General features: G+C 45.8%; 1 protein-coding gene across 1 annotated transcript in view; it reads left to right on the top strand.

Moving 5' to 3' along the window:
* The first annotated feature begins 9,401 nt into the window (after positions 1–9,401).
* Positions 9,402–26,783, top strand: part of ST6GALNAC5 (ST6 N-acetylgalactosaminide alpha-2,6-sialyltransferase 5) — a 92,566-nt gene continuing 75,184 nt past the window's right edge. Inside the window, exons 1-2 of the mRNA XM_044301695.1 lie at positions 9,402–9,560; positions 10,529–10,726. Coding sequence (XP_044157630.1) covers positions 9,546–9,560; positions 10,529–10,726 — 213 coding nt within the window. The 5' untranslated portion in view covers positions 9,402–9,545. The remainder of the gene's footprint in view (positions 9,561–10,528; positions 10,727–26,783) is intronic.

Here is a 26,783-nt window from a genome sequence, read left to right as displayed (position 1 = left end):
TATATGAACATCTCTGTATGTTGGTGCTATAAAAGCAGCAGGAAAAATTCCAGGTAAAATAAAATATGTTTCCTTCCCCGGATCTCCGTAACAAATCTATACCAATATCCCCAAGGGAAAAGGAAAAACGATTTGCTGTACATTTTTAGCAGCACGAAGAGCCATCAGAAAATCCTTGGAGCAATCAGCAGCCGGCTGGAGTTAGTAAAGACAAAGATTTCATATATAATAGTTCACGGACGCCATTAGCCGGATCTGCGCATATGCGGCGCATTAACAAACTGTAATGACAGATCAGAAATGGGAAGAAATTCTGTCTGGTTGTTAATCATCCTGCAATAATGGTTTAATGACTGACTCATCATTAGCGAGGACTGTATCTATGAAATGTAAGACTCGATGATTGTTACCGTCATATAGGAAGCACGCTGGGATAAACGGAGGGGGTGGAGTGAGACACGGAGAGTACAGAGTACACAGCCATGATACAGCCATATTATATTGTTAATTGTCTCTTGACATTTTGAAACAAAAAATAAATAAATTAAAGTAAATCTCCACCTTTTAACATCGTTTATTTTTAGTTCAAATATTTTCCGCTTCATTTTGGTCATTTCTTAGTTTAACTTTTTTGATACAGAGCTCCAGATCCCCTACATAGACATACATATACTGTAGAGTGAGAACATTTTAGTTGCCATCAGCCACCACACGGGGGAGATCACTGCATACTGTTTTAATATTGAAGTTAATCTATGAGTAGTATGCAGTGACCTCCTAAGCTCCCCCTAGTGGTGACTTTAGGCAGCCAGTATTTTAGCCAGGAGACAACCTTTGGCATCTGAGAGCTGGAGTAGCTACAATATTAGTTGTCACACAGAATTCTATTGTGTCATTGTATTAGGAAGCTGAGTGACAATAGGCCTGGGATGTTAATTGTAGCGCCTATTGCATAGCTCCCAATTTTTTAAGAAAGCAAAGAGGGACCAACCCTTCATTGAACCCTGCAAATGTATTTTTTTACTAATCCCTTCCTATGCATTCTCCACCCAGTGCCTCTCTGCACATCTTCAATCCTGCTTAGTCTGCTTTGTGCCTCCTCAGAGAAATTATGCCCTCCTCACAGTAATAATGCCCCTTTAGTGCCCTCCACATAGTAGTGATGGTTTCTTAGTTCCACCTCACAACAGTGATTCCCTCTTAGTGACCCCTCACAATAGTGGGGCCCCTTTAAAATAATGATGGTGCACCTGCAGCAAGCCCCTGAGGAGTCAGTGCAGAGGATGGGAGTGGTAGTGGCCCTGATGAGTTGTTGTGTCAAGGTGTACATCCTCAGGCCATCTCTTCCTGGGGTTTGGTGCAGTGGGAAGATGGTGTGAAAAAATCAGCAGATGTAGAAGAGCATCAAAAACATTATTTTACTGAATGCAAAGAATAAATTACAGTACATCCAGCTGTCATCTGTACAAGGTCTCTATCCCCAGATGATGAGGTATGGTGGCAGGCAAGATGGCAGACAATAGTTCTTCTCTCTCTCCTGATTTCTGTTTGCTATGGCTATGAACTGGCACCTGTGGCTGTAGGTTTCCACTTGATAAATACAGGTTTTTGGGTTTGCCTGAGCTGTGCTATGGTGATGGTGTCTTATCATGTTCTCCCCTCACCTGCAGCAGGATCTGTAAAGCTTTAGATGATGGTCACCCCGCTGACTGTAGCGCCATAGCTTTGAAGAATATCCACAGCCTTGGACCTTCAGTCTCTCTGGAGCAGTGTTCCTCATAGTTCAGCTTATTCTTTGGCCCTAATGCTTCCTCACTACCTACTAGCCCATCTAGTATTCCCAGAACTCTCTAGAGCAGGGGTGTCAAACTCAAATTCATCGGGGGACGCATCAGCAGTTTGGTCACCCTCAAAGGGCCGGTTGTATCGGACTTATGGGGGATCTGTGGGTGACACTTATGGGGGATCTGTGGGTGGCTCTTATGGGGGATCTGTGTATGACAGTTATGGGGGGGGATCTGTGGATGACACATATATAGCATCTTATGCTATGTGTCATCCACAGATCCCCTCCATAAGTGTTCCTGTAGTGAATGACCCTCAATACACGGGCTAGGGGCCGGCATCTGCTTTTATAATGACAGCGGGGCCCGTGCAGTGACTATTCTACTACACGGGCCCCGCTCACTGTATAATCGTATCTCTAATAGTTAATGGTTACCGTATGTATATAATCGCATAAGGAGCGCTGTGTATTACCGGTACTTACAACTACAAGCGCTCGCCGAGAGGAGGGAGGAGGGAGGAGGCAGGCTGGGAGGATGGGCGCTGGCAGTGTGAGTCATACGTCATGCGCCTGCGCCGCCCACTTTATGAATGAAGCAGGCGGTGTGGGCGCATGACGTATGACTCACGCTGCCAGCGCCTGTCCTCCCGACCTGCCTCCTCCCTCCTCTCGGCGAGCGCTTGTAGTTGTAAGTACCGGTAATACACAGCGCTCCTTATGTGATTTATTATCACTTCCTGCAGGGGCCGCCTGCAGGAAGTGATAACAAAAGGTGAAGGCTGGCGGCCGGCGGCGGCTACGCGGGCCACATGACGAGGTCTGGCGGGCCGGATTCGGCCCGCGGGCCTTGTGTTTGACACCCGTGCTCTAGAGCATCCCCCACCTGGCAGGAAGCTGGACTAGCCCACTTATACCAAGAGGGGAGGAATGGAATGGTACGTTCCATCCCTAATGCCAACCATACCTTATTATTATGAAGCATACAGTAGATGCATAAAATACATAAAACATAATATGACATTATAATAAATAGTGTTCAAGCACCAAAGTGCTTGAGTAGAACACTTTGGGATGTGGAGTAAATGGGAGAACCCGAGCACTAAACCAGGCACCGCCTGCTCTGAAGAGGGGATGGTGCCGGGTCCCACTGAGGTCTATGCAGAAGATCGCTGTACAGTGAGGAAATCCCCCAGTGTGAGTCTGGAGTCCCTGCTCTGACTCCATATATAGCTATGTCCAGCTATGTAGTCAGTGCTTGGGGACACCCAGTGTATTTCAATCTTATTTAGCCTCTATTTCTGAAAAGTTTCTGCCGGGATTTGAACTCACAACCTTTTACATTAGAGGCAAGAACCTTAACCACTCAGCTATAAAGCTCAATGATAAAATGTGTCAGGAAAACCTCATAGTAGTTTCTCATGTAGTAAGTATTCCTATACAGCAGAAGTATCATTTTATATTTAACTGCAGGTTAACATGCAGCTCTATAGCGTAGTGGTTAAGGTTCTTGGCTCTAATGTAGAAGGTTAGCAGAAACATTTCAGATACCCCAACTGGGGTATGGCACAAGGTCACAATAGAAATGCCCCCTTAGTTCCCCCCTCACAACTGTGATGCCCCTTATTGCCCTACACAATAGACATGCCCCCTTAGTGCCCTGCTCACAATAATGATGCCCCTAAAGATTAACTTCACACATTGGTGATGCCCCTATAGTAGTTTAAGTCCAATAATAAAAGCAATACCCACCTAGCCCTCTCCCATGAGGAGCGGAGCACATCCCCCCCCCCCCCTTGTATCACCTCCTCCTCTGCTCAGCAGATGCGGTGACATCACAGCTTCACTCCTGCCGGCAGCAGAGGTGACAGGTGGAGCATGAAGCTGATGTCACCATTGTATCTGCCTCCGAAAAACACAGATACTGTTGAAATTAGGACTTGTGGCAGGCGTCCCAGGACAGGAGCCAAAATCCAGGACTGTCCCCCTGGATGCGGGCCGGTTGGGAGACATGCTCTCGATGGTCCCCTGGAATAACTATACCACAACCTATTTGCAGCGATGACAAAGCAACACAATTACCTAGCGATGTCTCTAAGTCAATCAGCAAGATATGTTCCCGCAGTAATTTATGGGCGGCCACACATCATTTAGTTATATAATATCTTCTTAGCTGCAGATCTAACAGGCTGTGAGTCATAAATTACCAGTAAAGAGTTTTAATGGGAGCTGTAGGTTAACCCATTACATGCTGCATTTCCTAGACATGACCCTGCATACCGCAGCGTCCTCTGAACCACTGATAAGACGGATGTATTCCTTAGCTGGGTCTTTCTCCTTAAAGGGGACGTGTCACCATTTTTCCTCTTTGAGAGATACATATACAGTAGAGCGGTGTACGCGTCTTCTCTGTTGCAAAACCACAACTCCCAACATGGCTTGACAGCCTGATGAAAGAGTCCCCCCGGAACTGGTCATATGCAGCTTTTTTTTTTGCCAATCTCAGGACAAATTACCCAGTTGTCCTGTGAACGGTTACAAATCTGCACATGACCAGTAGAGGGCGACTCTTTTTACAGTTTGATTTGGCAAGAAAAGATATTTTGCGGCTCTGATCTCAGAGAGGAGAGGAGACTCCCTGGAGCAGCTGCGCCCTGACCTGTGTTTATTATATAGCGGTAAAAAGGTGATGGGTCCCTTTAAAGGAAATGTGTCACCAATTTTGTTTCCGCCAATTAAAACCAGATAGTAACACATCTTTTTTTTCTAATCTATTTTTATTTTCAGATTTCTTTATTCTATTTCCTGAACAAGATTCTGCCATCTTGCCCGAGACGTTCTTAACAGCATTTAGAAAGCATTAACAAATTTGCTTTACGGCAGCCCCATGGGCCATAGACACAATGGTCGGGAGGGGACCTCATTGACTTCTATGGGAGAGTTTTCTAGGCAGCTCTGTGACCTGTGAAGAGGTCATTGTACAAGGAAGGAATAGATAAGATTTGACAATAACCCATTGTGAATGGTCTTATCTGTCATTCTAATCCTGTAATGAGATCACCGCTTTGTATAGATAAGCAGATAACTGTAGTACAATGATCTGCACAAACCAAGAAGTGGCGCCTAGGAAAATGGCATTTTGATACTGATGACCTATCCTCAGTATCTGATCGGTGGGGTCCGACACCCAGGACCCCCGCCGATCAGGTGTTTGAGAGGCTGGGCTTGGTATCGCAGCTCAGCCTCATTCACTTTATTGGGGCTGAGCATGATACCAAACACAGCCGCTATACAATGTACGGCGCTGAGCTGAGAGAAGGCCGCGGCACTGATGACCTATCTAGAGGATATAGGTCATCAGTATCAAAATCCACTCCAAAGACATACTGATAGGGACCTTAGATTGTGCGCCCCACTGGGGACAGTTGGATGATAATGTCTGTAAAGCGCTGCGGAATTAGTAGCGCTATATATGTGTGTATAATAAATAATAATAATAAAATCCCAGAAAACCCCTATAATAATACTGGGGGCCCCTAAGGGGGCATTAATCATACTGGGGGCACTATGGTGGGGGATTTTATGTTCAGGGGGCACTGTGGGTGGCATAATGTATAATGAGGGCACTACAGGGGTTGGGATAAAAAATAAAAGAAGCAGCCAATTAAATGCATCCATTTTTAATGGCTGTTTAAAAAAATGGATGCAAAACGACCATTAAAAACAGCCAGGCGGCAAAAAAATTGTGCAAAAATGGTTGAAAAATGGACATGAAAAACAGACAGTTTGTTTTTCATGGACATTTTTTTTTTTGCAGCCTAATGGTCCATTCACACGTCCGTTGTTTCTTTCCTGATCTGTTCCGTTTTTTGCTGAACAGATCTGGACCAGATCTGGACCCATTCATTTTCAATGGGTCCTGAAATAAAATCACATTGTGCTGTCCGTTTTTTTCAGGACCCATTGAAAATGAATGGGTCCAGATCTGTTCTGCAAAAAACGGAACAGATCAGGAAACAAACAACGGACTTGTGAATGGACCCTAAGGGTTCAGCTACATGGCGCACTTGTTTGCATGACGCCCAAGGATCGCAGTGGGATCGCAGTGTAGCGGTGCTACCATAGAAATGAATAGGGGTCGCAGTGTGACCTCAGAAAACCATTTTAAAGGAGGTTTTTCCAAGAAACATATTAACCATGAATACAGCATTTCAAACGAAGCAACACCACAACATGCAAGAAAAATATTGTTTATTACATGCATTGCATTTTTCACTCTGGTAGCGCCCCCTGCTGTTTCTCCTGTGGCCACCTTCTTCTGCGCTCAGCGGTGGACAGACATGCTCAGTGGCTTCCCTCTTCTCAGTGCTGGTGTAGTGACGCCTCTCCTCCAGCCCTACAGTACAGTGTATAGCGCTATCTCTCTCTAGACAGTGGAGAAGGGAATTACATTACACCCCAGAGCGCTGTTTATTAGGTACAGCTGGGGCTATGGAGTGTGAGGGGATATTGTCTATGCAGGGGAGGAAAGGGTTAACAACGGCCGCCTGCAATACCTTCCTGGGAGATACAGGTGCTGGATGGTCGTGTGATGAGAGGTAGCAAAGAGACACAGGAGCTGCAGGTGAGTGACTGAGAACCAAAAACTACTCAAAATGGCCCGGTTTTGAGTTGATCTCGTTATAATAATATTCCAGATATTGTGTGGGATATGTAGGACAACGCCTATAAGGCTGGATTCACACACAACATTTTATAGGGAGTTTTTGGGATGTTTTCATTGGTTTTTGTAACAGTTTTTATTTTTTTGGAACACATTGTGGCCAGATGCTCCTGTGAAGTGTACAGCAAATTGTTGAAAAGTCTAATCAACCTGCACATCATTTTTATTTTATTTTTTTGTGTGGTGGGGGGGATTTATCTTCTCCCTACGCAGGTTTTCTGGCAAAAAAAATGCAAATAAGCCATGCTTCAGAGTTTTTTTCAAATGCCATTGCTCCTATCTCTAGGTGCAAGTGGCAGTTCTACACCGCCCTCGCCACTTTCCGAAAAGAGGATGTGGCCAGCATTGCCGGGCACGTTTATCTTCTTTACGCCAGTTTTCTGGAGTAAAAGCAGACGGTTCTCTACGGCAGATTTCAGTAGACTTCAGTTTACGCGCACGGACTGCCGGAGGATGCGCTTCGCCTTTAAGGCTCATGCCCACCATAGTTTCTGTCCAAGTTTTTTGCAGATCGGATGCGGACCCGTTCATCTCAATGGGGCCACCTGTGGTGTCCGCATCCACACGTCCATTACGCGGCCCCACAAAAAATAGAACGTGTCCTATTCTTGTCCATTTTGCGGACATGGATAGGACATTTTTCCAGAAGTAAAAAAAAAGTTTTGCGGAACGCAAAACGTACGGTCGTGTGCTCCTTTCCGCAAAATACGGAATGCACATGGACCTCATCCATATTTTTTGCGGGTCTGTTTTTTGCGGAATGCAAAATTTCCAAGGTCGTGTGCATGAGGCCTTGGACTTCAAAGGGTGTGTTTGGTCCGCATCCCATACCAAAGTGATTCATGTCTCCGGGATTTTTCCATCCGTGGAAAACCACTGATGTGTGAACAAACACATTAAAATCAATGGGTGCGTGTGCTGTCCATGGATAACACAGACAGCACATGTCCGTGATTAACTGACGTGTAAACGAGGCCCTAGGCCTCATGCACACGGCTATTGTACGGCCGTTCCGTGCATTGGGGACTGCAACTGCGGTCCCCAATGCACGGGCAACATCCGTGCAGCGGGCCGGACCCTTTCAACTTGAATGGGTCCGTGGTATGTCCGCACTGCAAAAAAAATAGGACACTTTGTAGTGCTTCCGGTGTTCCATTCCGTGACTCCGTTCCGCATCTCCGGAATTGTGGACCCATTCAAGTGAATGGGTCAGCATCCGTGATGTGGGGTGCACACGGCCTTAGTTTGAGACAGATTTTTACGCCAGAATTATGGTGCAATTTTGGCTGCCCTTTTCCCATTAAGTTCTCCCACCTTTTCAAGCATGTTTGAAAATACTATACAAACCCTAGTTGTGCGCCACATTTTAGACAGATTTTTAGCGTAGACACATTAGTAAATCTGGTCCTTATAAATGTTACTAAATTTGAAAAATTATTGTGAGGCCTCATACACACAACCGTGTCTGTATTACAGCCCCCAAACCATTGATCCGCAAAACAGGGAAACCTTCTGTGTGCAATCTGCATTTTTCTCCCATCACTACAAATGACTGTTCTTGTCCGCAATATGTTCTATCAGGTGTTTTTTGAAGGAGCATTTTCTGTAATGGCGTTTTTATTTAAATTACTGCACGCTCTGGTGTTTTTTCTCCTTATTACCTCGCATTTTATTTTTTCAGTTTTCTTTTTATTTTTGCAGTTTGAAAAACTCAAGGGTAGTGTGTTGATATATATATATATTTTTTTTTACCAATGCTTTTACCACTACAGAAGTGGCATCACAGGGGGGCACTTACTTTCCTCTGTAAACTGCAACAGGTAAAAAAGGTAGTTAAACAAACTGGCCCACATTTAGTAATGTCGGTGCACTTAGCTGCTGTTAGAAACTGCGCCAAAACTTGGCACATCTACTACTTGAGAAATCCTCTGCACCGAGCTCGATGGCATAGCTTACAGGGAAAGGGCGCGCCCTAAAGTGTGATATACAGAGAGGTAATTTACTGTGACCCCTCTATGCCAGAAACTGGTGCAGAATAGGTCACAAACCGTTAGTTTGCAACTTTTTATATACCATATTGAGCCTAAATTTTGGTGCAAATGGAGTTTCTATGATGCAGTCTTGTGACTACGGGATGTTAGTAAATGACCCCCACTAGCCCCTAAGTTTACACCATCTACAGGTTTAGTAAATCTGCACTGCTATGTGGTAACAAAAACCTCCCAAAAACACTGATCAGGTTCTTTGAAGCCTTTGTTTGGCCCAACAACCAGGGCTGCCATGGAAATATATGTGGCTGCAGTGTGACTCTCAAGTTGACGCAACTGCCACCCTAGACCCCCCCCAAAAAAAATAAAAAAATGAAGCAAATAATCCACTATGTAGCCACAGCCTAAAATATGCTACAAAAAATTGCCAGAATGTTTTTGTCAAGCTTTTAAAAACGCTAAAATAATAATTGTGTGTAAAGGAGAACCGATAAATTGTTGGCTATAGAGTGGAATAAAAATAACAACAACAAAAAAATGAATTCGCATATAATTAAACAAATAAATACATTTAATAAATAACTAAATATGTCCCATCCTCTTGGTTCAGAGGGGAGGATACTTTCTTTATACAGACGTTTTACAAACTACAACTCTCAGCAGCCAGTCAGCGTACGCTGCCAGCCTCCAGCTTTAATATGCCTTTATTACAGCCTTGCATTTTGCAAGAGAAAAAAAAAACAGTCGGCATTAGGACCCAGCAGGCTCAGGCTGGCAGCAGTTGTATAGATCAGACAGAGCAAGAGGGTCCAGTTTAAATCCTGTCTGTAATCTCTGCAACAGCAGCTCAGGCTCAAGAAGGCTGCTGTGCCCGCTGTGCCCCCCTTGCCCTGCCTGTCCCTGCCCCCACCCCCCCAATTGCCTCTCCCTGCCTCCCCCCTCTCCTAAAAGAGATGTCACAGGATCCACACAATGGAAGCAGCAGATAGGACCACATTGCCGGTTACCTCCAGTAGCTGAGGACGCCTGGTCTCCTGGTACAAGGCACAAGATGAAGACACTGCTGGTAAGTCAATTATTGCAATTAATTCTCTGATCCTATTTGGGGTGATGGGTGCTACCCATAAAGGTGGGGGGTGGGCAGTGGTCTCGGCTCAGCAGCTTCATTGGTAAAACTTTCCGAAGACACCTTGTGTTGGCATTATGGGTGCAGCGGGGGTACCACTTACCGTGGGGTATATAGGGATTAGCTTTGTTTACCTGCCAGGAGTGTCGGCAAGATCTCCCAGGTAAAACCCATGAAGACATGTTGGTGGTTGTAGTTCAACAACAGCTGGAGACCCATAAGCCGCCTGACATACTCGGCTGGGGTTCAGGTTTAGACTCTCCGTCTAAAACTTGAGATGTGAGAGTAGTGCGGTCCTTAGAGGGGACAGGAGGTGGGGGGGGGGGGGTACCTGCTAGTCGACCGATCATGCACCAGAATATAAGATAACTTTGCAATAGAACTTTAACTGGGGTCCTTACAAAGTGTGTGTGGGGGGGGGGGGGCGGCGCACAGGAGAGTTGAGGTCTCAATAATGGCCGTCATTAAAATTACAAACCTGGGGTCCTCAACTGCAGAGCACTGTCAATGTACTGGGGTGCTAGGGTCTGCCCTAATTCGTGAAGGGGTGCGGTATAGATACTTACATATTGGAGGTCCCTGCAACCTTATTTTTTTGCATTAGCACCAAAGAGCTACGACATAGTGGGTGCCCCCTCGAACACCATACACTAAAGGACCCGAGATTATCGGAGTCGCCCGCTGCCAAGGAGGGGCTGCATAGCAGAGACAAAGTTGCACAGTTGGGGTCCACAGGTTGGAGCATCAGATCAGTGAAAAAAAGAAAAGAAAAGGGGGTTAAATTAAGCAATGGGACATATATGGAAGCCGTGTGCCAGTTTATCCCGTGCCCTATAGATGCCCGGCGGTCATGCATTTAGCAATAGCCTGTATGTCATAGATGCTAACAGTGCTTCTTCTGTCTACAGCGCCATGGGCTGGCAGTATTGCTAGCACTCAGCACCATGTGTACCAGTCTGGTGATCATGTACAGCAATATGGGCAGCGTGAAAGAACAGAGCCCCCCACCTTCATCGGCAGCCATCAGGAAGGAGAGCAGGATCAGCACCAAGGAGTACACCCCGAGCCCTGTTCTGGAGGGGTACATCAGCGTCTCAGACCACAAGGTAAAGGAGGAGATATACTTATCCCAGGCTGGCAGTCTGCCAGGCAGCATCTTTATGTGCTGCTCTCATAGTGATTAATGACCCTCGCTGGCACTTTTGAGGTGGATGGGGGGGGGGGGGGGGGGCACTGCTGCCTGAATGGGCGCTGTATAACAATATTGATTTGGTATTTGACATGCGGAGAAACTTGTCCTGGCCGATCAGCTCCAGGTTTTACAGCTGGTGTTGCTGTATTCTTCTCACTGGCAGCACAAGTCGGTGGTGCCAACCCAGGCATCTGTGCCGCCACATTAAGATCTCATGTTTACCGGAGCCAGTGGCCTTTAACTGAGAGGCAAATGCGGCATTAAATCTCAGCATTACAGAAGCAGCTTAATCTCCTAGACAGAGAGCGGCGCAAAAAAAGCAACAGGGAGCTTCCCGGCGATGTCGTTTTATGCCGCCCTCTATTATTTGACTTTCCCCACCTCCCTCTCTTCGGTGACCCCCAGGGACCACCCACACTTGTTATTCGCTTTGACAGCTTTCGGTACAGAAACTAGGGAGGGAATGCAAATCTCTACTTTTTGGTAATTCATGCAAAAATGTGTAATCCTACATGTGATTGTCATTCATTATGGTTAGGGCACCTTCACACCGAGCAGATTTTGTTGCAGAAATTTCTGCAACTGAAAATCAGTTCCATTCATGTTTTTTTGGGCGAGAAGCAAATGGATTTCTGCAAACTCCACACTCCAGATGAATGGAACGTATTTCCGGTTGCAGAAATTTCTGCAACATAATCTGCCGCCCTAAGGTACAGCCACATGGTCTTGTTTCCTGATGTGGTTTTGAAAGCCAAAATCGGGTGTGGATCATAAAAGGAGAGAAAGTATTAAAAGGGTTTTCTAAGACTTAATAACTGATGACCTATCCTCAGGATAGCTCACCGCTATGGGGGGTCTGACACCTGGGACCCCCGTCAATCAACTGTTTGAGAAGGGACAGCCTCCGCATTTGCCAAGCACAGCGCCGTACATTGTATAGCGGCCGTGCTTGGTATCGCGCTCAGCTTCACTTCTATGTGGCCCATGTGACAGATGAAAAGCTGAGAGAAGGCCGCAGCGCTACTGTGAATGCTGCTGCCTTCTCTACCAGCTGATCGCGCGGGGCCCCGGGTGTTGGACCCCACACCGATCAGATACTGATGGGATAGGTCATCAGTATTAAAGTCTCAGAAAACCCCTTTAAGGCCAGATATTGTTTCTTCTCTTTTTTTTTTTTTTTTATAATTCACTCCTTGTTTTGGCTTCCAAAACTGCATCGGGACACCGGACTCTGGCCTTACACTAAGTGAGTTGCACGTAGTAATCAGTTGTATTTACTGTAGGATTTTTGATATTTCCATTTTTGAGTTTGGAATCCACAGACCTGGGGCAGACTTTTTACCTGTTTTATCAGAGACATTGTAAGGGGCAGTTCACACAGCAGCATTTGCAGTCAGAATTTGTCACAAAAAGCGCCGGGTGACCATACAGAATTGGCCTCCCATTATTCTCAATGGAAGGGGACTGCTGTGCATGCGCCCACGGTTTATAATCACGACTGTGCCCAAAAAGGACATGTCCTTTCGTAGCATAGTCCTGGCCATAAATTGCAGTCACTGGCGCTAAATCTTCACTTAAAAGATGCCATGTGAGCGTCCCTTAGTTATTATGCCCCAGACATTACTACAATCACTGACCGTTTTACATAAATCTGGGAATTGTCCCTGTGACCATATCGGTAAATCCGTCAAAAAGTTTTCAAAGAAGATTCTACAGCTGCTTTGTCTTTTTTGGTAGATATTGGAGGTGCTAACCTCGTCCCCCACCCCAATCAGTGTTTTCTTGTAATATTTCTTGTGGGGACGTGCTCATGGTAGGCTACAGTAGCAGCGGCAGTATTGAGGCAATCACAGACAGTCCTTGTGATACACCGTGACTTTATTCACACCAAAGGCATAACAGGCAATGTACAGACCACACAGGGGCATATCCACATAGAGCATAGAACAAAAAGTCCTTCCATAGCAAACAAACAGCAGGTTGGAGTCACCTTGTTTCTGTACAGACCACACTGGTCCTGCAGGCTTCTAGGCTACTGCCTTTGTCTCCCTGAGGCCGGAAGCCCTTCGGCTAGTGGCACCACAGGTCCCAGGGCTATCCCTCAGTTTGTGCTTCACCCAGTCTCTCCTTGACCAGCACCAACTGTGTCTGTCAAAATCTCCAGCACAGCAAGACACACCCCACCCCCCATCTTTAGCAGGCTGGGTTCTTCAAAGGCCCAGCTCTACCAAAAACCTGGGCGGGCCGTGGGGAACAGGCACCCACCCTGCTCTTTACCTGTTCCCAGTAAGAACCGGCCTGGACACACTGCGCCAGCAGCATTCGCCGCTGTAACTGCAATGATCCAGTTCTTACTCCACCGAGGCCAGGACCTCTGGTGGCACGTATTGTCCGTCCATTATTATCCCGGGGACTCTTCTACATTTTTTTTATAATACTATTACAATTATCAGAGCTGGTGTCAACACTTGGCAAACCTAAGAAGATGCCACATTCTGGGCTTCAGTTCATGGTGACAGGAGTAAATTTCTTCTCCCTCTATCTCTATTTTCCCCTCCTTCCACCTTTCTCCATTTTTTCCCCTCCCTTCTTTCCTTCCTTCTTTCCTTCCTTCCTTTCTCTCTTCCCCCTTCTCTTTTCCCTTCTCTCTTCCTTCCTTTCTCTCTTCCTTCCTTCCTTTTTCTTTGTCATTTTCTCTTTCTTTTAGGCCTCATGCACACGACAGTTGTTTTTCTTGGCCTCCGTTCCATTTTTTTTTTGCGGATAGTATGGGGAGGGACCCATTCATTTCAATGGGTCAGCAAAAAAATGCTGATAGTTCATCTGTTTGTGTTCCGCGTCCGTTGTTCGTGTTTCCCTTCAGCAAAAAAAATAGTGCATGTCCTACTTTATTATTTCATCTCTTCTTTTTCCCCTCTTTCCTTCTCTTCCAAACATTTGGGGGCGTTTGATATACTTGTAGGCTTCCCATTATAGGGCCATAACTGCTGCTCTGATGCCATCATCTCGTCTCTGTGTTTTCTATTGCCTGGTGTTACATTGTAGCTATTTATGTGTAAATGGAAGGTATGCGGTAACACTGAAATGCACTTTGTCCAATTGACATATCCATTAATGCTAAGAGCAGAAAAGTGCTCTAACCTGGAGCTGCCTAGAGACCTGAGGTCGAGCCCGAGAACCGAGGGCATGACGTATCTAAAACTGAGTGCAATATGGCACTGAAATAAAAATAAAAAAATAAAATACTGTAGCATAAACATGCATTTGTATCCAGGCAGTGTGGCTGACAATGGAGCTAGCCCTGTCCTTGCACTATGACCAGGGCAACAAGATGCATGGCAGCGGCTGACAGCTTTAGTACAGCATGGCACCCGTCTACAACAGTCTGCAGCAGCCCCCATCATTGGGGTCAGGACACTCTGATGTCATTGCTTTATAGTAGACAGATCGCATACTGTGTGTGGCACTGAAGTTAGTGGCTGGCCTACATGCAGTAGTGTCTATGTGATAGAATATGGATGGGATGTGTGACACAGTGAGGGGTTTTGTCTGGGAAGGCAGGTATTTTCCTCCCAGCAGCTGCTGCTCGGCTGATTTACAGCCAGGTGAGGTCAAATACCGGACCGGAGTTAAGTGCTGGTCCAGGTTTTGGCAGCACCTGGCTGTCCTTAAATAGGCAGCTGGGCCCAGCAGCTGAGTCTCTGTTTTGGGATCTGAGGTTTTGTGGCGGACTGGAGGGAAGAGAGCCATGTACAAGGGGAACAGGCCCCCTAAAGCCTGCTGTGGACTACTGGAGGCAGAACTGCCAACAAGGTGACTTGTGCAATATCAACTTTCCATTGTGTGTGAATTAACACCAAAGACTGCAAAGTGACGTGTTGTTTTGTGCATCTGCCGCAAGTGTGACAGTTTTCTACTACTTTTGCATTGCAATTGACTCTTTATATCTGAGCACTGGACTCTTGATGTGTATATTAGCATCTGATCACATAGTCTATGGGGGAGGCTGTCACACATGGGGCCTGGTCTCGGGGTGCCAAAAAGCCCTTCTGCTATAGTATACACCACCACCAGTCTTTGGACCATAGGCACCAAATATGCAAATCAAAACTCATTATCAGGTTAATGTAACCCCTTTGAAGCCATAATAAGTCCAGGAGTGCAGCTGTCAGTCGCGGCAGGTCCACCTGTGGTTGACGGGCAGAGCTTCTGTACATCTACATTGGGGTGTTCAATGGCAGCCCCTTCTTCTATGTACTCATGTGATTTTGAAGCAAGAGGCTAATGTGGAAGTGAATTTTACCAGTGAGGGAAGTGACATCTATAATTTGGGGAAATGGAAAGATCGCAGGTCGGGCCAGTGTTATGTGTGACCCATGCGATGAGGATTTGCTTGTGTTAACTCAACATTTATAATCCGGAAAAATCACATAAAGGGCAGTGACCTTCACTGAGCGTTGGATGGGAGAGCAGAAAGCGTTTGGCTTCCAGGTCCGTCTTGCCAAATCAGCTGAAAAATTCATTTTTTTTCAGCAATCTGATTCTTTTTGGTTGAAATCAGACGATAGATAAAGATGATATCTGTGAATACAGAGAGAATAATGTCCAGACCTATCTTAGACAATAATAAGGACAAGTGTGACCTTAAGGAAACGAAGGAGAGCATCCAAACGTGTTTTATAGTCCACATCCCATGTTTAATTTTTAAAAATATATTTTTTTATCTGCCCGTCCTTCCATGGTGAATTCACTAATAGAGATCAAGAGGGTAGTTATGGGCGGCATAGGCAATATTCATTTTCACAAATTTTTGCATAATATTCGCAATAAATTTGAGAATTTAGAATTCATTATTTTCGCACTAATGATGTACATATTTTTTGCACAATACATGCAACTTTACATTTTATCAGGTCTGAGTAGATATTACTGATTGTGCACTAAGTATTGTTGTGACATCACAGCACTATGTCTGTAGCATGTATGTATGGACAGCAGAGAAACTATAATCCCTATCACACTACCTAACACCCTGCACTGGAACCTATCAGCTACACTATATCACTATCTAACCTACACTGACCATCTCCCACTATCTGTATTATATATAGGAGCTAATGAACTATCTAATGTAATTGGATAAGGAATAGGATCCAGATGAAAGCACAGAGCACAGCAATGTCACTGCTCTCTCTCTCTCTCTCTCTCTCTCTCTGAGAACTGCAAAATACTGCAGAAAATGGCTGCTGGGGAGGTTCTTATATAGTAAGGGGGAGGCAGCTTTCCTATTGGTTGCTAGGGATGTTGCTAAGCTCTGACAAAAAATATTGCAGCCTTCTCATTGGCCCACAAGCAAGAAGGGAGGTTAGTGATGGAAAAAAAAATCTAGAATATTCGCGATTACGTATATATAGCACTATATTCTACATCTTCGCGAATTCTCAAAGTGTCGATATTCACGATAAAAATTTGAATATTCGCGATCAACACTACAAGAGGGGCCTGGATGTATTTCTGGAGCGTAATAATATTACAGGCTATAGCTACTAGAGAGGGATCGTTGATCCAGGGAGTTATTCTGATTGCCTGATTGGAGTCGGGAAGGAATTATTTTCCCCTTAAGTGGGGAAAATTGGCTTCTACCTCAGTTTTTTTTTCACCTTCCTCTGGATCAACTTGCAGGATGACAGGCCGAACTGGATGGACAGATGTATTTTCTCAGCCTTATAAACTATTGCGGTCATTTATCAAACTGGTGTAAAGTAGAACTGGCCTAGTTGCCCATAGCAACCAATCAGATTCCACCTTTCATTTTCCAAAGGAGCTGTCAAAAATGAAAGGTGGAATCTGATTGGTTGCTATGGGCCACTAAGCCATTTCTTCTTTACACCAGTTTGATAAATGACCCCATATGTCACTATGTTGGTCCTCAGGCCAGGAGGAGGAGAACGTGGCCTGTTCTGTGTAAATGTATGGGGTCTGTATTTATCTAGGGAGGGTCCGGTTTGGGTTTTTTATTTATCTATAGGGTCTGTTTTTATTTAGAGGGCCTGTCCTCATTTAGTGGGTCTGGGGTGTTATTTTGGGGGTATGTTTATTTTGGGGTCTTATCTAGTGTCTGTACTAAATGGGTTCTCCAGTTATTTCTTCTAATCTGTAGTTAGTAATAACCCGTGGAAGGAAGGTTTTTTGTGTAGTACTTACTCGTCCCTCGCTCCGCTGCCCTCCCTGCCGTGGGCTCTTCCACCTGTGCTCCGACCAGATGTGGCGGCTCCTTTTTTTTGCTCAGCTGCATAGAAGCAGCACCGCTGAACAGGAAAAGAAGTGGCCACATTCAGGACCTGGTCGGACGAGCCAGCGGGCTGTGTACGTGCAGCAGGGATGGGAGCGGTGGCGGAGCAAGGGATGGGCGAGTACTTTGTAGAACATCTTCCTTCCTTCCATAGGTTATTACTAAGTACAGATTAGAAGGTATTTCTGGAGAACCCCTTTAACTCAAGGGTTTATATTCTGGGGTCTAAACTGAGGTATGTATTTATTTGGGGGTACTTATTTATTTAGGTCTGGTCTGGGGTTTGCATTTATTTAGGGTGTATGGTCTGGAGTAACTTTTTGGGTCTGTCTTTATTATAGGCTCTGAGGTATTTATTTTGGGCCTTTTATTAATTCTGGGGTCTGGTCTGAGGATGCAATTTAGTTTGCATCCTGGGGTTATTTTGGGAGCTGTTCTTAGTTTGAGTTCTGTTTTTAGTAGGGTTTGGTCTGGAGTCTTTATAATTTTAGGGTGTGCAGAAGTATATATGCACTACTTGTAATTGGGAATCAGTAGGTTAGCCGTGTTTGGAGGCAAGACATATGTAAATGGTGGATGTATGTTTAAAAAAATGTGGGCGATGCATATCCCACCTCTTAGAATCTGAAAACCTAATGGTACTCCATAATCTGTATTCCTGTAGTCTTAGATCAGGCATCCTCAAACTGAATAGTGTAGTTTTGCAACAGCTGGAGGGCCGCATTTTGAGGATCTTAGATCCTGCTAACAGATCTAGTTGTAGACAATGTATTCGGGCACAGGCAGCACTGGAACCTGAGTAGGTGACTAACTACTGGATATCAGATACTTGACCCAGAAATGTGCCTATTAATCTATTCGGTTGCAAAGACAACCAGTTACATTACCTCTCTGGACCTGCTTCTCATGCATACATAGTACTCTTTCTTCTTAAGCTCCATTCACATGTCGGTAGCGTGTTTTGCGGATCCGCAAAACATGGACGCGGCAATTGCAGACAAGAATAGGACATGTTCTATTTTTTGTGGGAACGGAAATGTGGAAAATAGAAATTAATGGTTCCGCAAAATGCGGAATGAAATTGCAGACGTGTGAATGGGGCCTTAAGGGTAGCATCGCTCTGCACCTAAAAAGCAGTAAGCACCTTAGCTCCCCCTAGTGGAAATGGATGATTTACCGCCGTGTCCTTGCAGGGGTTTGGAAGTCTTTATCAGTCAAATAGCGCTTTGGACGCTATAATAATAGTTATAAAAATAAATCCGCACAGAATTCAATGGTAGATCGTCACTTTAAGAAATCTATTGGTACGCCTTAAGCTAGAACGCTATTTGTGGCCAATACGCATTTTTGGAGATAGTCTTTCCATGTACGAACAAACCATAATGAAAACCTATTTGATTGGTCAAAATATGCTCTAACCTGCAGGAAAATGTCATTGAAGTTCCCGCAGCGTCTAAAATTGTGCATGTAAATGGCAGTCGCCGGAGTCACGGAAACAATTCATTCACCGCACAGTTGTTTGCAAATAGCTACACAGTGAAAATGTAGACGAGGTCTGAGATTTGGCTGTCCTAAAAAATCATGCGAGCAGCGTTGGAAGAAGAAGGATGCCGCTTGTCCCTAATGATCTGCTGCCACTGGGAGACGGAACTGTGTCAGATTTCAAGTCCCAATACTGCGCCACCATGCCGGCGGGTGTCGTACTGCAGCCCCTCTGCGGATACCAGTGTTATACATGGCACATGGTAGGGGGTTCCTACAGATTTTTCAAGTTTCACCTATAGCAATAAAAATTTGCCTTGAATTGATAGCAGAGATTAAAATTGACTTGACTTCCCCAAACCCCTAAGCCTCGGTTCACATTACGTGAGAGCCCTCATCTTGCAGAGGCATCCCACAATAAAACATGTACAGCACAGTATGTCATTATTTTAACATGTGAGTCTATGGAAGATGCATGATTGCAATGCTGGCCATATACATGAGATAACTGCCAATATCCTCCCATACATATGCATCCTTGGCTCAGCTGAGTATGCATACGCACTGAATGGGATGAGGGAAGAAAGGCGCTCATCTCCCTGAGAACATAAGGATGAAATCCAACATGCCTGATCCTCATCTCTCTCGACATCACCACAATACAACTTACTATAGGGGGTTGGCTGAACCCACTGAAATACAATGGGTTAGGCCGATGTAGAGCTAACTGGCGAGCTTGAGCCTATATTGTGGCATATCCATCCATCAGAGGTATACATCACACATCCCTGTGCAAGTTATCACCACCCAGGACAAAACTTGCCAAGAATGGTTCTCCCCCCCCAGAGGAGTCATGTATGCACGCCTTTGGATACAGTACATACCAACAGAGACCCTCATAAGGACAACACAATACTGTAGATATAGGAAGAAGGTATCCCCTATCCGCTGCACAGGGGAAGTGCTGGGACTCCCACTGATCATGAGAACGGGGTCCTATGCTCTGTGAATAAAGCAGCTGATCAAACATGCCCACTACCATCCTATTCATCGAGCATGCCCACTACCATTCCATTCATCGAGCATGCACACTTTCATTCCATTTATCGAGCATGCCCACTACCATTCTATTCATCGAGCATGCCCACTACCATTCTATTCATCGAGCATGCCCACTACCATTCTATTCATCGAGCATGCCCACTACCATTCTATTCATCGAGCATGCCCACTACCATTCCATTCATCGAGCATGCCCACTACCATTCTATTCATCGAGCATGCCCACTACCATTCTATTCATCGAGCATGCCCACTACCATTCCATTCATCGAGCATGCCCACTACCATTCCATTCATCGAGCATGCCCACTACCATTCCATTCATCGAGCATGCCCACTACCATTCCATTCATCGAGCATGCCCACTACCATTCCATTCATCGAGCATGCCCACTACCATTCCATTCATCGAGCATGCCCACTACCATTCCATTCATCGAGCATGCCCACTACCATTCCATTCATCGAGCATGCCCACTACCATTCCATTCAGGGGCATAGCTAAAGGTTTATAGGCCCTGATACAAGAGTTCAGCTTTCAGAGTTTTGTGGGCAGAAAGCACAGAGCCTTTATGCTGCCTGAGGCAAAAATTGAAATGGCACCCCCCACCTCCATGCCAAATTCTTGACCTAACCCCTTCCCTCTATTAGAGGTGTAACTTGACTGGCATGCACTTTCTAGAATACCAATGTTGGCTTATGTGGACTAAGGGTCTTTAGGCCCCCTCAGGCTCCTGGGCTTGATAGCGACTGCTACCTCTGCACCCCAATAGCTACACCCCTAATTCCCTACATTGTGCATGCACACTACCGCTTCATTCATCGAGCATGTGCATTACCATTCCATTCATCAAAGTCTATGGGACTACCAGTCCCATAGACTTTGAATCGATCTGTGCCTACTCTACCATGGCTCTGTTCAAACAGGGAACAGAGGACCGCCATTCTCATACTCTGGGGGGTCCTAGCGAGTAGACCCCCACTATTTGCCCCTAATAGGAACACCCCTTTAAGTGGGCGCAATTCTGCCCTGTAGGTATAGACAAGTCATAGTCTACACAGAATGACGCCCCCTAGTGTTCAGTATATGTTGTATATTATATTGGGTAGGTGGGCTCTTCTTTATTGCTTTCCGTATACAGGAATGTTTCTCTATAACGTTCTGTTATTGATATGATTGTTCATTTAGGTGAATTGTATCAGATGGTGGTTGTGACATTTCATCAGTACGAGGGTAATTTACAGAGTGGCATAAGGAACAAAACAAAGATGTTGGTTCAGGTTTACTGGTCAGCGACTAATGGATGGGTTTGCGTGACATTTTAATGCTTTTCTTTTGGGCATTGTTACTAACAATGGTTATTTACTCCATCGCTGGACGGATTCCCGTCTTCGTAAATGATGCGATTTGGAACATTAAGCTGATGTTGGATGAAGACACTTCCAGCAGCAGTTCTCTGATTAGAATTGAAGGCGTCTGCGGATTGTGACACCGGAGCCCGTGCTTGTACAGCGGGGACCCCCCCAAAAAATTTGAGGTGGACGGAAGGAAAGAGGCTCTGAAGGACGCGCTTTCATTTCGCGGCGTAAAGGCACATCCAGCTGCTTACCGCTTTCGCACATTTTACTCGGCTGTCTCTGACACTTTTTTTTTTTTTTAAGTTAATAGATTCTGCTGGGTTTGTTCCGTTCTGTGCAATTCAAAAATACAGATGTAGCTGGGCTGAGTGTGTTATTTGTAGCTATTATCCTATGCTAAAAAAGTGCCTTCTATCAGAATTCCTGAGTGCTAAAGGGGTTGTTCCATCAGCACATTTAGGACATATCAATAGGACGCTCCACCTCTGGGACCTGCTCCTATCTCAGGAACATGGCCTCTAATGTGATTGAAAGACCCAGGAAAGATCGCACTTTAATGGCTAAGTGCACCTTTTCAACCAAAAACTGCAAGTAGTCTTCATAACAAATATCTTACCATTTTGTGTATACAGTTCCTATGCAGACTAGTGTGTTTCCATGGTTACAGACTACAGACAAGCCCTGTGTAGTCTGATCCTCTAGTCATGTGTATTCCCATCTGTCCCCACTTCCTTCTAGCAGTCATTAGGAGGGTAACTAGAAAAGTGGGCAGACAGAAGGGAGTTTGACTGCAGAATCAGACTACACAGGGTTCGCTTCTTATCTTTCCCGCAAGCCCAGGAAAAGCAGAGTGGAGGATAGGAGTGGTAGTGGCTGCAAAAACTATATACATAAATAACAGTAGAAATCCTCACACGGATGATCCCTAAGGATAGGCAGAGCACAGCTTTTCTTCCATCGGGGCACTCCCTGATGTTGGGGCTCCTGCCTTGTGGTTGTTGTGGTGCTCCTCATGTTGTGGGTTCGGTTCAGGTGCAAGGCAGGTGGTGTAGGGTGTTTGGCCAGCGAATAGTGTTGGTAATCAGGCCAGCTGTAGAAAATGGACAAGTCTCTCTTGCTAAAGTTCAGAATGGGATCCAGTAAGGCTCCATACCATGGAGTAGATCCAGTAAGGCTCCATACCTGTCACGGCCATGGCCATGACCGTGACTCCTCAACCGCATGCGGTTGCCTGCGGTTTGTTTTTGGTGTTCAATCACAGATGAGGGCCGCTGGTGTGTGGTCTCACTTGTGGTTGCCGCGGGCAACCTGTTGTATGAGCTGGTTTCTGCAGAGCAGCCTGAGCGGTGCTGGGCAGCTTGCTGCATGGCATGCGGTTGCACCTAGCAACCTTTCTGTTAGGTGTGTGTGTACGTGTACACTTGGTTTTATGTGTGGTGTGCACTGACACCTTTCCTGCACTGTGGTTGTCCGTGGCAACGTTTGGTCGTTGTTGTACATGTGGTGGCAGTGTCCCGGCCTTCGGGCTGACTCCCAGGACATGAGTGCCACCCATGTCGTTGCGTGTGTGTTAGTGAGTTGGACACTTTCCCTTTAATGTGTGTTTCCCTTCTCTGGTGCTGGAAGGGTTAACTCCCTTCCCAGTGTGTGTGTGTCACTGGGTGTGTCCGACTGTGGGGTGTGGCTTCTTGGCCTATATAGCCTCACTGTTAGCACAGGTCTGGAGGTTGCTTCAGCCATGCTTTGCTGGAGCAGCCTCCTGTGTTTTCCACCTGCCAGTGAGAGCCACCCGTGTGGTCATAACCATTATGTCACATTTAAGTTTATGTCCAGTTATGTGTGATGTCTATTTGATGTTTCCTTGTGATTTTGTGCAGCTATGGATCTGGGTCCCTGTGTGTGGATGCGTTGTGATCTTCACCTTGCCAGCACAGGGATCCAGTCAGCAAGGCTGTGGCAGGTAGGTGGAACTCCTTGTTCACCTGCCATATCCATAGAGCTGTTTATGTTCCCCCTTTTCCAGCAGCTTGGCCATTGAGACTCCTGCTCCTCCATGCCTAGGAGGAGTAGGTTGTCTTACCCTGACTCCTAGCTAGGGACCGGACGGAGGGTAAGTCAGGGCTCCTAGGTTCCTGCGCATGAGTCCTCCTACCTTTAAGGTCGGCCCATGCAGGTAGGAGTTAGGGTCAGGTTAGGGACGCTGTAGGAGGTGACCTGCTCCCTAATCCTGTTGTCCTGGCCGAGCAGCCATAACATCATCTGGCATCGCACGGCTGAGGGTTTCCCCCATCCTCAGCCGTGACAATACCATGGAGTAGATCCAGTAAGGCTCCATACCATGGAGTAGATCCAGTAAGGCTCCATACCGCGGGGCAGATCCAGTAAGGCTCCATACCGCGGGGCAGATCCAGTAAGGCTCCATACCGCGGGGCAGATCCAGTAAGGCTCCATACCGTGGGGCAGATCCAGTAAGGCTCCATACCGCGGGGCAGATCCAGTAAGGCTCCATACAGGACTGGACTTTTTAACCACCTCCGGACCGCCTAACGCACATGTGCGTTCCGGAGGTGGCAGCGCTGCGCACAGTCACGCATATACGCGTCATCTCGCGAGACGGCTGGCAGGTTGCTGATTTTTAAAAAATCCAATCAAAGTGCCAGATAGCAGATCATATTAGTAAATATGATCTGTTATATGGCTGCCTGCTCCTCTGCTGGTTCTTTTCGTCGGTTGGATCCAGCAGAGGAGCAGGCTTCACAGTGAGTACACCAAACACTACACTAGAGCCCCTGATCACCCCCCCTGAACCCCAATTAACCCTTTGATCACCCCTGTCAATCACAAGTGAAAAGAAAAAAGTGATCAGTGCAAACTGTCACTTTTTTTTTTCACTGTTATTGACCGTTAGGTTTTAGGTATAGTTTAGGTCCCTTGGTTAGGTAGTTAGCGATCAGTTAGCGCCCAGCCCACCGCACCGCAGTCCGTTATTCGCTGATTAGCGTATCGCTAATCAGCATTTGTACTTTTATAGTATCTGGAAGTGATCAAAACTGATCACGGTCAGATCTATAACTGTACTAGTGTCACTTTAGTTCGCCCTCCACCCAAAACGCAGTGTTTGACCGATCAGGCCTGATCGGTCGCCCACACGTGTGTTCGCCCACACCCGCCCCACCGCAGTGACAAAAAAATAATTTTTTTTTGATCACTAACGCAGATGTGCGGTCCGGAGGTGGCAGCCCTGCGCACAGTCACGCATATATGCGTCATCTCGCGAGACGCGAGATTTCCTGTGAACGCGCGCACACAGGCGCGCGCGCTCACAGGAACGGAAGGTAAGCGAGTGGATCTCCAGCCTGCCAGCGGCGATCGCTCGCTGGCAGGCTGGAGATCCGAATTTTTTAACCCCTAACAGGTATATTAGACGCTGTTTTCATAACGGCGTCTAATATACCTCCTACCTGGTCCTCTGGTGGTCCCTTTTGTTAGGATCGACCACCAGAGGACTCAGGTAGGTCAGTACAGTCGCACCAAACACCACACTACACTACACTACACCCCCCCCGTCACTTATTAACCCCTTATAAACCCCTGATCACCCATGATCACCCCATATAAACTCCCTGATCACCCCCCTGTCATTGATCACCGCCCTGTCATTGATCACCCCCCTGTCAGGCTCCGTTCAGACGTCCGTATGATTTTTACGGATCCACGGATACATGGATCGGATCCGCAAAACGCATACGGACGTCTAAATGGAGCCTTACAGGGGGGTGATCAATGACAGGCGGGTGATCACCCATATACACTCCCTGATCACCCCCTGTCATTGATCACCCCCTGTCATTGATAACCCCCCTGTAAGGCTCCATTCAGACGTCCGCATGTGTTTTGTGGATCCGATCCATGTATCCATGGATCCGTAAAAAATCATGCGGATGTCTGAATGGATCCTTACAGGGGGGGTGATCAGTGACAGGGGGGTGATCCGGGAGTCTATATGGGTGATTACCCCCCTGTCATTGATCACCCCCCTGTCATTGATCACCCCCCCCCCCCCCCTGTAAGGCTCCATTCAGACATTTTTTTTGGCCCAAGTTAGCGGAAATTTTTTGTTTGTTTTTGTTTTTTCTTACTAAGTCTCATATTCTACTAACTTGTGTCAAAAAATAAAATCTCACATGGACGCACCATACCCCTCACGGAATCCAAATGCGTAAACATTTTTAGACATTTATATTCCAGACTTCTTCTCACGCTTTAGGGCCCCTAAAAAGCCAGGGCAGTATAAATACCCCACATGTGAACCCATTTCGGAAAGAAGACACCCCAAGGTATTCGCTGAGGGGCATATTGAGTCCATGAAAGATTGAAATTTTTGTCCTAAGTTAGCGGAAAGTGAGACTTTGTGAGAAAAAAAACCAAAAAATCAATTTCCGCTAACTTATGCAAAAAATAAAAAATTTCTAGGAACTCGCCAGGCCCCTCATTGAATACCTTGGGGTGTCTTCTTTCCAAAGTGGGGTCACATGTGGGGTATTTATACTGCCCTGGCTTTTTAGGGGCCCGAAAGTGTGAGAAGAAGTCTGGGATCCAAATGTCTAAAAATGCCCTCCTAAAAGGAATTTGGGCCCCTTTGCGCATCTAGGCTGCAAAAAAGTGTCACACATGTGGTATCGCCGTACTCAGGAGAAGTTGGGGAATGTGTTTTGGGGTGTCATTTTACATATACCCATGCTGGATGAGAGAAATATCTTGGCAAAAGACAACTTTTCCAATTTTTTTATACAAAGTTGGCATTTGACCAAGATATTTTTCTCACCCAGCATGGGTATATGTAAAATGACACCCCAAAACACATTCCCCAACTTCTCCTGAGTACGGCGATACCAGATGTGTGACACTTTTTTGCTGCCAAGGTGGGCAAAGGGGCACATATTCCAAAGTGCACCTTTTGGATTTCACCGGTCATTTTTTACACATTTTGATTGCAAAGTTCTTCTCACACATTTGGGCCCCTAAATTGCCAGGGCAGTATAACTACCCCACAAGTGACCCCATTTTGGAAAGAAGACACCCCAAGGTATTCCGTAAGGGGCATGGCGAGTTCCTAGAATTTTTTATTTTTTGTCGCAAGTTAGTGGAATATGAGACTTTGCAAGAAAAAATAAAAAAATAAAAATCATCATCATTTTCCGCTAACTTGTGACAAAAAATAAAAAGTTCTATGAACTCACTATGCCCATCAGCGAATACCTTAGGGTGTCTACTTTCCGAAATGGGGTCATTTGTGTGGGTTTTCTACTGTCTGGGCATTGTAGAACCTCAGGAATCATGACAGGTGCTCAGAAAGTCAGAGCTGTTTCAAAAAGCGGAAATTCACATTTTTGTACCATAGTTTGTAAATGCTATAACTTTTACCCAAACCATTTTTTTTTTTTGCCCAAACATTTTTTTTTTATCAAAGACATGTAGAACAATAATTTGGCGAAAAATTTATATATGGATGTCGTTTTTTTTGCAAAATTTTACAGCTGAAAGTGAAAAATGTCATTTTTTTGCAAAAAAATCGTTACATTTTGATTAATAACAAAAAAAGTAAAAATGTCAGCAGCAATGAAATACCACCAAATGAAAGCTCCATTAGTGAGAAGAAAAGGAGGTAAAATTCATTTGGGTGGTAAGTTGCATGACCGAGCGATAAACGGTGAAAGGAGTGTAGTGCCGAAGTGTAAAAAGTGCTCTGGTCATGAAGGGGGTTTCACCTAGCGGG

This window comes from Bufo gargarizans, chromosome 7, assembly GCF_014858855.1.
Source record: "Bufo gargarizans isolate SCDJY-AF-19 chromosome 7, ASM1485885v1, whole genome shotgun sequence".
NCBI classification, from domain to species: Eukaryota; Metazoa; Chordata; class Amphibia; order Anura; family Bufonidae; genus Bufo; species Bufo gargarizans.
The sequence above is the reverse complement of the archived record's forward strand: the minus strand, read 5'-3'. Positions and strand labels throughout refer to the sequence as shown.